At 39.1% G+C, this 15,006-nt stretch overlaps 1 protein-coding gene across 4 annotated transcripts in view; it reads left to right on the top strand.

Annotated features, from left to right (window-relative positions):
* Window positions 1-15,006, top strand: part of POU6F2 (POU class 6 homeobox 2) — a 310,811-nt gene that overhangs the window by 289,976 nt on the left and 5,829 nt on the right. For all 4 annotated transcript variants that reach the window (XM_054058201.1, XM_054058203.1, XM_009568483.2 and 1 more), the window contains exons 8-9: window positions 2,580-2,748; window positions 12,448-12,616. In XM_054058201.1, the coding sequence (XP_053914176.1) occupies window positions 2,580-2,748; window positions 12,448-12,616 (338 nt within the window). The remainder of the gene's footprint in view (window positions 1-2,579; window positions 2,749-12,447; window positions 12,617-15,006) is intronic.

Below are 15,006 nucleotides of genomic sequence, written 5' to 3'. Positions count from 1 at the left end.
GGAATTGGTTTTTCTGCACTTTTGCAACACCCCAGTGTTGCTGGTAGCATGTTCAAACTGACAGGATCATTTTGAATCCTAATCCTGTATTCCAGTCAATCGAAAGTCCCTCCTAGCATGTCATTGGCCTGTAAATTTAGTGAGTATATTCTCTTCTCTACTATCCAAGTCATCAAGAAAATACCGAATAGTGCAGAACCAGGACAGAGTTTTGGAATGCACCATCCATACACACTTCCATTTCAACAGATATTTATCTGTTCTCTCGGTTTTATTTTCCAACTACTTTTGCAGCAATTTCATCTAAACTATGTTTCCCTAGGTTATAAAAAATGTCACACGAGGGAGTGTCAAGAGACTTGTAAAGTCAAACCACCTACTGCTTTTTCTCTGTCCGCAAGGCCAATTACCTTGTCTTAGAGGGAGATCAGATTGGTTTGACACAGTTTGGTCCTAACAACCCATGTTGTCTGTTGCTACCTCGTTTTCTTGCAGGTGCTTACAAATTGTTTGATTATTTTCTTCAGTACTTTACCACAGGTTGAAGTTTAGTTGTCTGGTCTATAATTTTGCAGATCTTTCTTTTTAAAGATAGCTACTATAATGCTCACAGATAAGCACTAACACTTTTAAGACTGTTCCAGATCGTGCAAAAGCATCTAACAAATCTAAATACAATATTTTTCTTCCCTCGCCTAGGCTGAAATCTTTAGTTTTGTCAGACATTCCCTCAGACAAAAGACTTGGAGCCCAAATGCCTGCCAGTTTCTGAAAGCTGCAGTCTGGAGTGATGTGGGCGTAATGGATGGGCAGTCCATTTCTGCAGTATTCAGAGGAGACCAGCTCTCCTAGTGGACTGCTTCGCTAGGAAAAGATATAATAAAAGTAGACATTCTGGGTTGGGAGCTCTCTATAGGTAAAATTCAGCCTTTACTGATTTTTTTTTTTAAGGATGCCCATGCTTGCATCAGTCTGAGATCTGGAAGCCTTTCAATTGGCTTCTCAACTATTAACCCTTTGATACAGTGCCAGTTTTCCTTTTTAAAATGTATTTGATCCAACAAAGCCCTCTTAGAAATGATAGACTGTTTTTGTTGATCTCTAGGGAAGACAGAATGGGCTAAAACTGGTCAGAAAAAGAATTTTCATTATTATTAAAGGGTAACTCAGAGTTTCTTTCTTCATTTTAAGTTATGTCGTTCCATGTGGGAGGTAGAAAAAGGAATTGTAATTTTTTTCAGTTCTTAAACAGACCCATAAGAGGAATAATGTCATTAAAATTGTTCGTATGTGTTCCACAGAAAAGTGTCATCTTGAATGTGATCAGCTACCTTTATCTACTATGCCATACAATTTGTTGCCTACTGAACATCAGCCATTTCCATGTGTTTTGGGAGCATATTATATATAATTTGAGTATTACTAACGAATTCAGCTCCTTCTCTGAAGTCATTTGTTCAGTTAAATATCAAAAGAGAATTCAAGAAAGAGATTTAAATCACTGACTTCAAGCAAGGCCAAATAGGCTTTATCTTTCTCCCTTTTTGAGACTGCAGACAATAGCTATCATTTAAAAGTGAAGCCTTTTAGTAGATTTTTGCAGTCTTTTTTGATCACTATCAAGAATTAACATAAAATAAAGATATAAGTAGCAGTCACCTGAGTGTATTTGGACTATATTTCTGTATTATTAGGCTCTGAACAGGCTGTACTGGACTACTAGAAGCCAACTCAAAGGTGTAAGGTCTATTGTGTCCATTCTGCAGAGAGTCTGCCATTTGAATTTGCTGGGAGTTTTATGTAAAAATCAGTACTAGGGAATGTTCCTGGTTTTCAGTCCCGTACAAAAGCTTATTATAGGCAGAAGGGGTCCTTTCCTTTCCCCTAGTGAATAATCAAAGACTATACTGTTGTAAAATCTATAAAAGAAAAAAAAAATCATGAAGCCAGATTCATGTATCACAGTGTATCAACGATTTCCATCTACCATACTCACTAGACTTTTTAGGCATGTCTTACTTGATACAGTCCTGAGGTGAATAGGACTCAGGAGTTTCACTGTGTGTTTTAGACAAGGACAATTTATGACAAGTAAGAGTTCAACATTTTGATTTGTTTGCTAGATATAATGTCATAAACCAAATTATTCCTCTCTGGAATTTTCCAGAGGAATTTTTCCCCAATTTCTCTTATTCCCCATTCCCACTCTTCTTGGCCTTTGTCCTGCAATATGAAAGGACCTCTCTAAAACAACACCGATTTATATGAGAATCCATATAGAGAATAATACTGTCTTCCTGAGTCAGAAACAGGTAAGGACTTGTATTTATCTGTTGCAAACAAGTACTTAGTTTCTAATTAGCTTAAGTTTCTGATTAAACTGAGAAAAAAATGGGAAGTCAGAATTCAAAGGAGCTCAGTTTGCTCCGTCTGTAACACTGTCACCTGAACTATGTCCATGGTATTTAATAATTCTATGAGATTTGTTCCCCAGAGGTAGATGGGTGAGCTGGTGCACTGAAAGTTTCCTGTTACTGCTTCAATTTTCTAAATACCTATTTTTACATTTTAACATATAGCTCCATCAGCCCTCCCAGACGCAAGTGGGACAAGCAGCCTCACAACCCAATCTCCTGCATTTGGCTCACAGTCAAGCATCTATGTCTCAAAGCCCAGTGCGTCAGGCTTCCTCTTCTTCCTCCTCATCTTCCTCCTCTTCAGCTTTGAGTGTTGGCCAGTTAGTCAGCAGTAAGTATTGCTCCCTGGCTCTCCTTAATTCTCCCCTTTGTTTGTCCTCCTTGCTGCTGAGTTTCCTGATCTGCTTCCCCTCCTTTTATTTGCCATATAGTAGATTGTATATTGCTAAGCAGAGTGACTCTTGCCAGTAAGGACTGCTAAGTTCTGTCATAGTGAACGTACCTTGAGAATTTGTAATTAATGCTAAAAACAGTCATAAAAATGGTAGCAGCCATTAATTGACTTATGAGGGCAATTCTTTTACTTAAAATATAGTTTATATTCTTTGGAAATTAAAAGGTTTTGGATCAGTCAATATAAAGAATTATATTGCTCAGAATTTGGTAGGGAGACAGATCCTCCTGCTTTTGGTTAGGCTACTTGTTTGTTAATGTTTGTTTGCTTGGTTAGTGTAGTAAAGTATTTTACAAACCCTAGTACCACATAAATAGAATGAGAGACCTTTCCTGACAGAAAAAAGCTTGCACAATTGAAACAAGAAAGAACAGTGACGTGGGAGAGGAGAGAGAAGCACACTGTGGTGAAATAAGAGTTTCAATGTTAGAATTGTAGCAAGTGACCTCCTGAAAAAAACTTTCTTCCAGATCCCACAGTTCAGAGTCTTTGCTATTACATTATCTTTACAGAGCAGAAACAACAGGTTAGAAGCACACCTAAGATGCGTTAACAAGTTTTGCACATCTGCAAAAATCTGACTGTATTGGATGACCTTGTTCAAAGATTCTCCACGTACATATTTCACGTAAACAAACACAAGAGCTCACACCGTACTGCTAATGTAAAATATATGACTGATACAAGCTTATGAAGGGCTTGGAGAAACTGTCATGCAAAGGAAGATGTGAAAAAAAAACTCGGTTAGATTACTTCAGAGATTGTTTATATGGGGAAATTACTAGCAGAGTATAGTAATATATACTATATATACTGGTAAATAGTGGTGAAATTATGCTGGTGTAACTCCCAGTGTGAATACTTTTATTCTGGAATGAAAATATCTGCATTGGTAGCTGTAAGTACATAAAATATATAGATATAATTATAGTGATATAAATATACTTCTATTGCTCTGTCAGTAAATTTTCTCATGTAGACAAGCTTGTAGGAAGAAGACAAATAAGAGGCTTCATGTTTAAAATACATGAAGTTACCCCTTATCTATGTGGGAAAGTTGACTAAAATAGCTAGTGCAGAATAAGTTACATTTCATTGGCTAGTCCAGAATAGCCTCCCTTGTGCAATTCTTATTAAAAAATATTCTAGAATAACTATTGAGGGTTACTCTACCCCACAATATTTATACCAGTCAATTTCCTCATGTGGATAAGCACACTACTCAATAAAAGCAGCATGGAAGAAGCCCTTTTAAGTTTACAGGATAAATCCATCAAAAGTTAGGAGATGCTAGGAAAATAATTTTTGTTCAACTGCATGCAATACCTCATAGAACGTGTATTTTATGATAACAATATACAAGGTCTGACACATAAAAAACCCCAAGACTAACCCTGTAGCTCAGGAACCAAGAATGGGAGGGGAGAGACAAAGACATGGTTATAGAACATATTCTAACCTGCCACAGTGAGACAAGGCTCAACTCAATTGCTTCACTCAGTACAAGTGAACACGTGTTTAAATATAGAAATTTTCTTACCCTCAGTTGGAAAATGTCAATGTGTAAGAATGAACAGCAAGTTAACATCAAGACAATGCACCAGACCACAACACTTTGTCAGTGAGGCAGTTTTTAGCTAATAACATCAGTGTGCTTGAGTACCCACCCTCTTCACCAGATCTGTCTCCCTCTGATTTCTACCTCTTCCCAAAGATCAAGTCAGTGTTCAAAGGAACTCATTTTTTTTGTCAGTAGAAGATGTGAAAGCAAAATTGATGGAGATCCTCAAAAGTATTTCAGAAAATTGTATACAGAATTTCTTTGAATGTTGGAAGCATCGTATGCAGATGTGTCAACTCAGAAAGGCACTGTTTTGAAGGTGATCACAGTTGATTTAATTAATTTATTAAATAAAAACAATCACAGACACAATTCTGGGGTTTTTTTTTGTGTCAGACCTCATATGTTGTGATTAAAATCATGCAATCATGATTATTTTGTTATCCTTCTTTCAAAATATTCTCAGTGGAATTATTCTAGGGATGCATCAAAGTCACTAATGCAACAGGCAGGCTGTTGTCCCAGGGTTGTGCCCTACCTGATTCACTAAACTTTTTCTCAGTTTGCATAGTATTTGAGACAGGGAGTTGCAGAAGGGTGAAGGACTGTCTTGCTTCAGGCAGTAGAGGGCTGAGGAGCCAAAGCATTCTGTCTGCCAAGACAATTCCAATGCAATGGCAGACAAGTCACTTAAAACAGATTTTTCACAAGTACTCCCTCAATATCCAGCTTGAGACTCTGAGCTTTAATTTACAGAAGAACTTGGTCTTCACAGTTACAATTTTAAGTGCACTTTCACTGTGGAACTGTGTAAAGAACCATTTAAAGATGCAGTCTAAAAAATCATCTCCTACTTGACCTAGGCTGGGTACCCAAAAATGCTTTTTCCCGTAATATCCATCCATTTCTCTGTGAACGAGAAGGGGAAGACCCTCATCTTGTAGAAACACAAGAAAATAAATTAAGATTTAATAAAACAGAAGAGCTTGAGAGGAAATGAATGAGTGTGTCTTTGGTGAAGAGCTTTAATAGAGGTCTGGGGCCACACACTGAACATGTGAAAAGGCAATACATCAGTCAGTTCCTCTGTAATGAAGCACAATTTGTCCTGTGTGCTGGAGAAGGCAGGGGTCTGGGAAAAAAGAACTGGTAATCTAGCGCTTAAAGACTATGCTACACTGTGTTGTGGGCTACTGTAACTCCAGCATTTTGCAGCTTCTGAGTATTTATTTGTGCAGCTCTAAAGACGTTCTTTTAGCTTCGTTTTCAAGGTTGTTACAAAAGAAAAATAGTAATATAAGTCAGCCATATGGTAAGATAACGCTTATATTCATAGTTGGAAATATGAGATCTTCTGTCAGATGAACGAGGGGAGAAGCTGATAGGTTGTGTCATCAACTTGTTGGTCCTGCTTATGGATTTGGCTGAGAGCAGAGGGGTGTGAAGCACAGGAATATCAGTTTGGGGAATAGAGGGAGATACGCTAATAAGCATAGACTTCCTGCTTCATCCTCTCAGACTTGACTCCTTCCACCACTTGTCTTGTTCCAGTCCTATTACATCTTCGTACCATTCTCCACATCATCTGTGCTCCCATTGCCTCCATGCTTTTTTTTGTCTTGCCTTCTCCCTGTAGCGGTTTCTCCACAGCCCTTCATTTCTCAACTCATCTTTCCATTTCAACTCCCCTCCAGTTCCCAGTCAGTCTCTGTTGCCAAACCATATCTATGTCCCTTTTACCAGACTTTTGATTAGGTAATTTCTGTTCTGCTCTACCATGTTTTATCACTAGTGTTGCCTTTTTTACTGTTTTCTTCCTCTGCCACATCTATTACTACTGTCTGCACAATCAGGTCCTCTCTCCCTCCACTCTAAACTCAAATCCCAGCTTCTTAGTAGGCTTCAGGGCTTTTTTTTCCTTTCATCATTTCTTTTCCTTCAGATTTGAGGTAAATTTTTGCACCCTCTGCATCCAAATCACGCTGACGCTACTCCTTCCATCCCTGGAAGGCATCAGAGCAGTGTGGAAAATGATCATCAAGAAGACAGGCGAGTCAGTCTCTCTATCTTTACTGCTGTTCTGACCCAAAGCAGGCCAGAGCCACAACCATAGGAGGGGGTGGTTCTTCTCCATCTGCTTCTGCCTTAGGTTCAAGAGTCCTCAATGCAGAGAAAATCTTAAAACTCTACACAGAGGTCTAGCAGATCTCTACGGAGGAGACATGAGCTCTGGAGGCCCACCTGCTTGGACTTGTTGGAGACAGACTTTTACTCGGGATGGCAAGAACCCAGTTGCTGTCATAACAGCTATCTCCCTGACATCTTTCAAAGCCATATTTCAAGTTGTAGGGAAACTGAAACTTCTTAAAGAAAAGAGGTTATTATATTTTTTTTTACCCTGGGCAGGACAACTTGCTTTATTACCCTCATTCTCAGAAGCAGTTGCCCTGAACTTTGTCTTGTAATGGGTCATGCCAGGCAAACTTAGCCATAGTCCATGCTCTAATACTTGTGATAACAAATGACAGGGAGAAGACAGTTGGATTGCTTCTCCCTTGCTCAAAAAAAGAAGAAAGCTCAATTAAGTCAAGAGAAGCGAGTATTCAGAGTGAAGGGAATACTTGTGTAAAATCTAACTGAGGAAGGCATTGTGCTAGGGAATTGATTCATTAGGACCCAGATCTTATGATCATTCCAAAAGGAAAGGCTGTTGATAAGGATCTCTTGTAAGAACAACTATTATACATAAATAAAAGTATCTGTAGTTCTTTTAAATGTACATTTCCAGCTTCATTACTCCCTAGCTATTCAAGACCAACAGACTGAGTAGTGAGAGGGGACATCAAGTCATTTCTGATGTTTACATAGTGTTATCACACAGACAGAAGTAACAGTCATCTCTATGACCTTTGACTGCTGTCTAGGATGTCCATATGCATGGCATGTAGCCAACCATGAAGTGGAGCTAACACTGCAGGTATAAGCCTTCTTGAGCCAGCACGTAAATGACAATGATCCATGGCACAAGAGAGCTACCTGCTGATTTTTAGTACTACAAGAAGACAATATGGTCAGTTCAGCAGGGAAAGACCAAACTACCTGTGTAACGAAACATGAAAAGGCAGACAGGATCCTTTATGCCTGTTTGTTGTTGTTGATAATCCCATCTTTTTAGATAGTCTTAACTGATCTTCCAACCTAATGATTCTATCACTCTATGATTCACAAATTTGAAAATTGTTTCACGTGACTAAAAACCCATTTGCATACAACTGTGACTGTACACAGGGAAATGAATAGACAGAAGGTCATTCATGTTTTGCTCTCTTGCAGAATCCATTCAGTTTCTGGGTGCAGATCCCCGAAGGGCCGGAGCACCACTTTGTCAAGCCTATGGCTCATAATTGAACAAAGCCTTCTTAGTGCCCCAGCTCCCACGCTGGTTAGCAGAGCTTTGTGTAACTGGCCTGCAATTGAAACGTAGTGTCTGCCAAAGTCGATTCAGTCTTTTAGTGGGATGAGATCTACAGTGCGTCAGTGCCCCTGAAGGAAATCCATAGGCATGGTGGCAGCAAGAAACAACTTGTGGACTCCTGAATATCTCTTTGATTGCTTTACTCCTCCCTAGGCAGGAATGTTATTGTTCCCTTTTGCTTATTCATTTCAAAGCTGCAGCCCAGTCCTCCAGTGGACACCCTAGTGTCGAGTACCTTTGTATACATTTGCCGTATTCCAGTAATTGTTGCTAAATATAGTAAAGTTCATGCAAAACTAAGCATATTCAGCAGCCTTATTCTGATAATCAAATTTATTAGAGCCACATAACTTCAATACATATTCCTTTGGGGCAAGGTTCTGCACACTTACTGTAAAGAAAGTAACTCTGTTTACATGAGGCTGCCTCAGATCAGTGAAATTAGTAAAGTAATATGAGAAAGAGATCAGAATTGGTCTTTAATAGCTTTAGTGTTCCATGTTCCTTGCTTTTATGACTTTTACTTTTCGTTCTAGTCACATGTTCTTTATGATTTTGCATTTTTTTTCTTTAATGTGTTTCCTGTTTCTTTAAAAGGTGAATTTCCTTCCTTTTCTTATTTATTTTTATTTTATTTCCTATCTTTTTTTTTCTTGGACTGTTGTATTCTTTATAGTTCTTCCTTTTATCTTGTCCTTACCCCTTTATCCTGGACCACCAACAAGTGCTAGTTCTTCTAAAAACAGAAAATTAATGTTGTTTCCAAAGAAAGGATATTTTAAAAGAAGCGCTGCCTAAGCAAGGCCTACAAGATTCATCTCCACTTTTCCTGTTACTTCTGTATGATTTCTTCATGTTTTCTCGTCCTCTCTCATCTTTTCTCTTCTTCGTTTCTCTTCATTCAATTCTATATCATTATTCCTCCTTTTTTTTCCATTTCTTTTCCCTCTCTCAGATGCATCTCTTTTCTCATTTCTTTAACCTCTCCATCATATGTTCTCTTTGTGGATATCGCTGGCTTTCCCTCGTGCTCTGAGATTTGTGTCTCAAATAAGTTCCTTTCTTCCTTCCAAGTTCATTTTACTGTCATTTATTACTATAAAATTAAAATCCCTCCCACAAACAAATTATTCTTCATTCTTTCCCCTGAAATCCAGCCAATTTTCCATTAACAATGTTTTCTCCTGACCCTGTTACCCAATTTGCTTTTCATTGGACTTCCTCTGCCAGCTATTCCTCCTCCTATCTGACGGGGGAAATCATCCCTGGTAATCCCTCCATGGTAGAGCTCTGCACAACAGAAATTTGCTTTATCCTTCAAGTTGCACTGATTAAAATTAGAACAAATTTGTACTTACTAACAAACTTATGCATGATTTTAGAAGAATTCAAAAGTGTGAATCATATCCCCTTCAGAAAGAAGAAAAAGGGGGTTTGGTGTAGAAAGAGAGACTGTGGATTTTATTTCTTACACTCCACTTGCCTACCTTCACCATCCACCATTACATCTGAGGGAATTTTAGCTGTTTTCCTTTCTGTTAGGGCATATGTACATAAGCGGTCTGAGACAACTCCCTCACCTTTCTCCAGCACCCAGTAGTTTCATAAACACAACAACTATTGTTTACCATAATGAATGTGGGGAGTCTTTGAATGCTGTTACTGTCAATCCCAACCGCTTAATGACACTGGTATTCTTTATTTTCCTCTTGGCACTGTGCTGCCTCCTCTACTAAATCCATTTCATATAAAAAGCACCAATTTATTTACAGTCTCAAACAAGCCAGTCTTCCTAAAATATGAAGTGCGCTATACACTTAACTGTTCTGAGAGCTCAGCATTTATTAAAACAAAGTCCATTAACTATTTGTATATGTTCACGTACGTGCATGTATTAGTCCACAGAGTCCAAGATTATGTACCGATGGCATTTTAATGGCAATAGAGTAGAACAGAGCAGGGCTGTTATATGATGATGTCAGTAGTGTGGTCTTCATAGACACACTATTTGAGTTTTAAGGAGCTGACAGAAATCAAGAGACTATTTCCATGAATTACAAAGGGCTTTGAATCACACTTGAAGTAGAAATGGTTCTGATTTCACACAAATGTTGTTTTCCCTAGAATTCAGCGATAAAAGGCTTCAGTGTTTTGGTCCGTGTCTGTTACTATTTTCCACTTCCCCAAATACTATGTAAGAATGAAGCTGCTTTCTGAACAGACACTCTGCCATATACCGCAATCTGCTCCCGTATTCCTGAAGTGCATCACAGGTTTTTTCTCATCACAAGGAGAGGTCAGCTTAATTGTTCCCTCATTCAAGCCTCCCCAGCGGGCAAGGACTTTCCATGATACTCACTGTTGCAACACTGCGGATTCAGAAGGATCCAGTAGAACTTGGCAGAATTTCTCTGTAATCATGCACAAGCAAATAACTCCTTAGATTTCTTACCTTCTTTTTATTATTAACAGGATTTGGGGATGTTTAAAGGTGACAGTTGCCACAACGTTTGCTACTTTGAAAGTTCTCCTTTGTCACATTCCTAAAAGCCTTAGATAGAGGCCTAAAAGTGAAGGAAGGAAAGAGGTGAGGAAGGTCATCATCTTAGTGCACTTTACTCAAGGGAATCTTTGAGGCCATTATCATTTATGACATTTTGTACATTTACCAGTTGCTCTTCAGAAACCCAAAGGGCAGGTAAGCATCCAGCTCCATTCTGTGTCTCTGAAAATCAGAAATGGTGTGCTAGATAGACTGGGTATGAGGTAAGCAGGAAAATGTCACAACTCTAAAGGCAAATAAAAGTTACAAATCTGAGTATCCCTTGTCATAGCACCAACTACCTAAAACTACTTAATAAATACCCTAGCATGGGTGCACAGGTGAGCTGAAGCACGGCACTGATAACAGGAGGGATGATTCTGAGGGTGGAACGTTGTTAAAGGCAGGTTCAGCCTGCAGGTGAGTTTACCTGTATGAAGAGTTCACACAACCGCCGGTTGCATACACAAGTGTTTTTTAAATACTATTGTTATGTGTGCTTCTTACACTCAAGCTATGATTCGGTATAGGCTAAATTTATATACCAGAAAAACCCCTTCCCTCTGTCTATTATTGGACTAAAAGATTTTTTTAAAAGGATATTTCCATCATAAGGGAATTTTACATCAGGTTTATAAGGCCCTGAAAATAAAAGCTTTATTACTGTTAATGCTGACAAATTTTTAGCTATAGCAGTACTAGCAGGAGACACTCTAATATATGGTTCAGAATAGTAATGTAGTCTAGCACCGTCCTTGGACAACTGCTTGTATTTACAGAAATTGATGGGTTATTGCGCTGCAAAGTTTTCACCTAAAAAGTCTGAGGAATGAGGTGAAGAACAATAGAGATGTCTCACTGGGAGAATAGCTTCACTACATGCAGGATTGCACAACACTTTGAAATCTTCCACCATCCCAGTCCCATGCTGTCTCTGACTTGGCAAACACTTTCATTTAGCCAGGGATCAGTAGCTTGGGAGGGGGGGAAAGTTCCGTTCTCCAGCTGTTGTGTCATTTCCCTTGATAAGTCCTAAATTGACCGAGTTATCCAGCACCAAAGGAGCTTTCCTGTGGTAAAGATTCTTTATTATGTGCCCTTTCAGGGACAAAGGCTTCTGTGTCAGTAAACTGCTATGGAGAGAAAGGACAGATTTATTCTCACAGCATCATAAGCATTATCTTCTGAGGGGCTAATGTAAAAGTAAAAAATTGTGCAGCATTACCATCCGAAACCTAATGGCTGATGTTGCTGCTCCTTGATCATCAGCTTGATGGGAGGCAGAATGAAAAGCTTGAAGGGTTGCTTCGCAGAAAGGCATGTTTTAAAAGATTATTTATAAATTAAGGAGTTTTTAAAGGCAGCATTTTATTTGGTCCTGTTCATTTGCTAAGCTATTGGGGACTTTTGGCTGGTGTTTTTGTTTGGGAACTGCAAAACGAAAGGAAGCTTTGTGAAGCTTTGTTTTTTTATTTGGCATTAATTTTAGATAAAGTAGAAAGCCTTGCTTTCAAATTAAAAACACAAGCAGGTTGTGTATATCTATCCCTCCTCACATACTGAAATTATATACATATTGACACCAGCCTTCCTTCTGTATGTGATAAGAAGGGGAAATGGGGAATGTGACTTGTCAATCTGAGGGACATTTTGCAAGACACAAGTGGCAGAAAGGAGCCTGGGCATTGCCTCTCTTGGACATGAACTGGCCATTTTCAGGAATTTGGCAACAAGCTGAAAATATTTAAAAATCTTTGACAATCTTTCACCAGCACCTGGAAACACTGCAGCATGGTTGGTATTTTAGCAGTCTGAATAAACTTCATAACACAGTGGATAAGGCAAGCCTGTTTCTATTTGGGGAACAAAAGAAAGGGATAAAGATTTAAAAAAAAAAAAAAGAACATGAACATCTTGACACTGGAAGCTGGTGTAAGCCTTGCCCGCTCATATGTGACGTGAAGGACTGACATGATTAAAAAAAAAATATTTCAACAGATCCTCAAACAGCCACAGGAGAGGTGGATGGGGTGAATCTGGAAGAAATCCGAGAATTTGCCAAAGCTTTTAAAATCCGGCGCCTGTCCCTTGGCCTGACGCAGACTCAAGTTGGCCAAGCCCTAAGCGCCACTGAAGGCCCAGCCTATAGCCAGTCTGCCATCTGCAGGTAACAAGTTACATCATAAACTCTCCCCTCCTCTCTTTCTTCTTAATAATTATTTAGCTTATTGCAAGGAATATGCTTGTGTTTGAGTCTCGTGTCTTCAGAATGCATTATTTAATCTGGGATTTAAATTAAGCAATACTGTTGGTATATGACATCAAAAATGTTCTTATTGTGTACCCCTAAAGTAACTTTAGTCTTTTTTTCCCTCTTTTAAACAAGTGAGAAACAATGTTCCTGGCATTGAGACTTAATTCAGTATACAAGCTGGAGACCCTGCTGATGCTGGATAAGCACCAGCTGACCCTCTTCATACTGTGCCATTTTCTACAGATAGGGTTACTGAACAAATATTTCATGGCTGCATCCCTGCTAAGTTAAAACCTGTATTACTGTGGTTAGCACTTCACATACAGGATGTTAATGATGATTTACCTAGGCAACACAGAAGGGAAAAAATTATCCTTCTTGCTATCTTGCAAACCAGCAGCTATTCATCTCTTATCACCCAAATGTTCGCTAAAAAAAACAGACAACCCATGTATGCAAAGCAGACGTAGAAGTATGCCCTAATCATAAGAAATAACATTACAGCCTTGACAGAGTTAAAGTAGGTAGAAGTGAACACCATATATGCCTGTATGTGTGTTACAGTAATTCCATGTTTATGCATGAGGTAACAAACACACTTAGGTAACAGCTTTTTCCTCTTGGGCAATGCCTTATAGTCCTTCTCCATCAGTGAAAGCCAAGAAACCAACTCTAAGCTCATTTAAGTGGATTTTGTTCTTGGTGATCCATGAAATGCTCTGTCTTTTTATCTGCTCTTTATACTTTTAATGTATTCCCCATAGAACGGAAGTGTACTTTTCCTGCAGTTTAAGACTAAGGTTATAAATAACATCAGTATGGGGTAGTGAGCTTGCAGCTCACATTTTGCTCAATGATTTTCCATAAAACCCATTGATTGTTGTTAAATACAAAAAGCTCCATAGGATCCTCTCACTTCTATGGTCTCCCCTACTGTTTTTTCTTATAAGATACCTCCCTGTAGAAAATAACCTTTATTCAGTCTATACAAGGATACTACTGCTGGGAAATTTGTTTCAAGACTTGTATATCGTTATACCAAACAACATGTACTGCAGTATCAACACTAACAAGCAATGCCAATGATATGAATGCTATTGCTCCCTGTTGCTAAGGATTAATTTTTTATTTTTTTTTTTACTTCCCTCTGGTCAATCGGTAAAAAATGCCTAAAACTGGTGTAGTTTTTAGCAGTTGCCAACTTGTTGTAGCCTTACCTTGTTGTTTAACATACTATACTTTAAAGTGATAAATTGCAGTTTCCTCTGCTTTTGTCTAGCCTGATGCCTTCTCATTTCCTCAATCCACCTTGCAATGGAGAAATCCACTGGGGATGGTTTGAATTTCACTAAACAAAAGGGTTCCCCACTAACTAATTATCATGCAAACCCCAATAAAGATGCAGTTGGAGCACAGGCGTGGCTAACAAACCCAGAATGAGGAAACCTTTTACAGAGGACTCCTTAGAAGAGAAAATTGCTCAGAACGTGAGGACTGGGTGCGGAAACTGGTCCCAAATACTTGCAAGGGTATGGGGAGGGGGTGTTATTTCCTTTGTCCCCTCCAGATGGGGATATCATTTTGAGGTGTAAAAATCTTCTACAACTGTGCATTTCTTGTTAAGCATGAAGACATGCTGCTCAGTGGCAGTATGCTGTTCCTCAGAAACAGTAGGTTTAACTTTTCTTTTAATGGTAACTAAGGAGTTTCAGTATGAACTCCAGGGTAACAGAAAGGGCAGTAAGGTAAGCAAGCTGAACAACCAACTCAGAGGCAGAAGGAAAGTCCCCGTGTGCCCTGCGCAGATCACATCAGCAATATACCACCCTGCTAGTATACTCTGCATGCAAATAATGCCATTTTCTTAACTTGAGACAACGCATTCTAAAACATACAGTTCAGCCTGGAATATCACTGGACACCAAGGAAGGGCACCTTGCAGTCAATACCACACTAGAATCCCAGGCAGAAGTTACAAATTCTCTGGAGTGTTGTTATCTGAAATTATTACTTGTGTTATTCTTTGTTTATGAGAAATGCTTTGTTTCTTGGAGTATTTTCTGTGGCCACCATGTGCTGAATAGACTCTAAAAATGGCAAACCCCAGTCACCAAGTTGCTTTGCACAAAGGCATTGATTCACTTGGCCTCATCTCCAGAGCACGTCGTGATTAGCGGCCACACTTCAACACCGAGTGGGCTGGGGACCGCAGCAGTGCCATGCAATAGTTATTGCCTTTCTGCAACGTTAAATACTGCAGCGTGCGGGGTGGGCACAGGCGAAGTGGGGAAATACTGATGGGT

Source organism: Cuculus canorus, chromosome 2 (genome assembly GCF_017976375.1).
Source record: "Cuculus canorus isolate bCucCan1 chromosome 2, bCucCan1.pri, whole genome shotgun sequence".
NCBI classification, from domain to species: domain Eukaryota; kingdom Metazoa; phylum Chordata; class Aves; order Cuculiformes; family Cuculidae; genus Cuculus; species Cuculus canorus.
The sequence above is the reverse complement of the archived record's forward strand: the minus strand, read 5'-3'. Positions and strand labels throughout refer to the sequence as shown.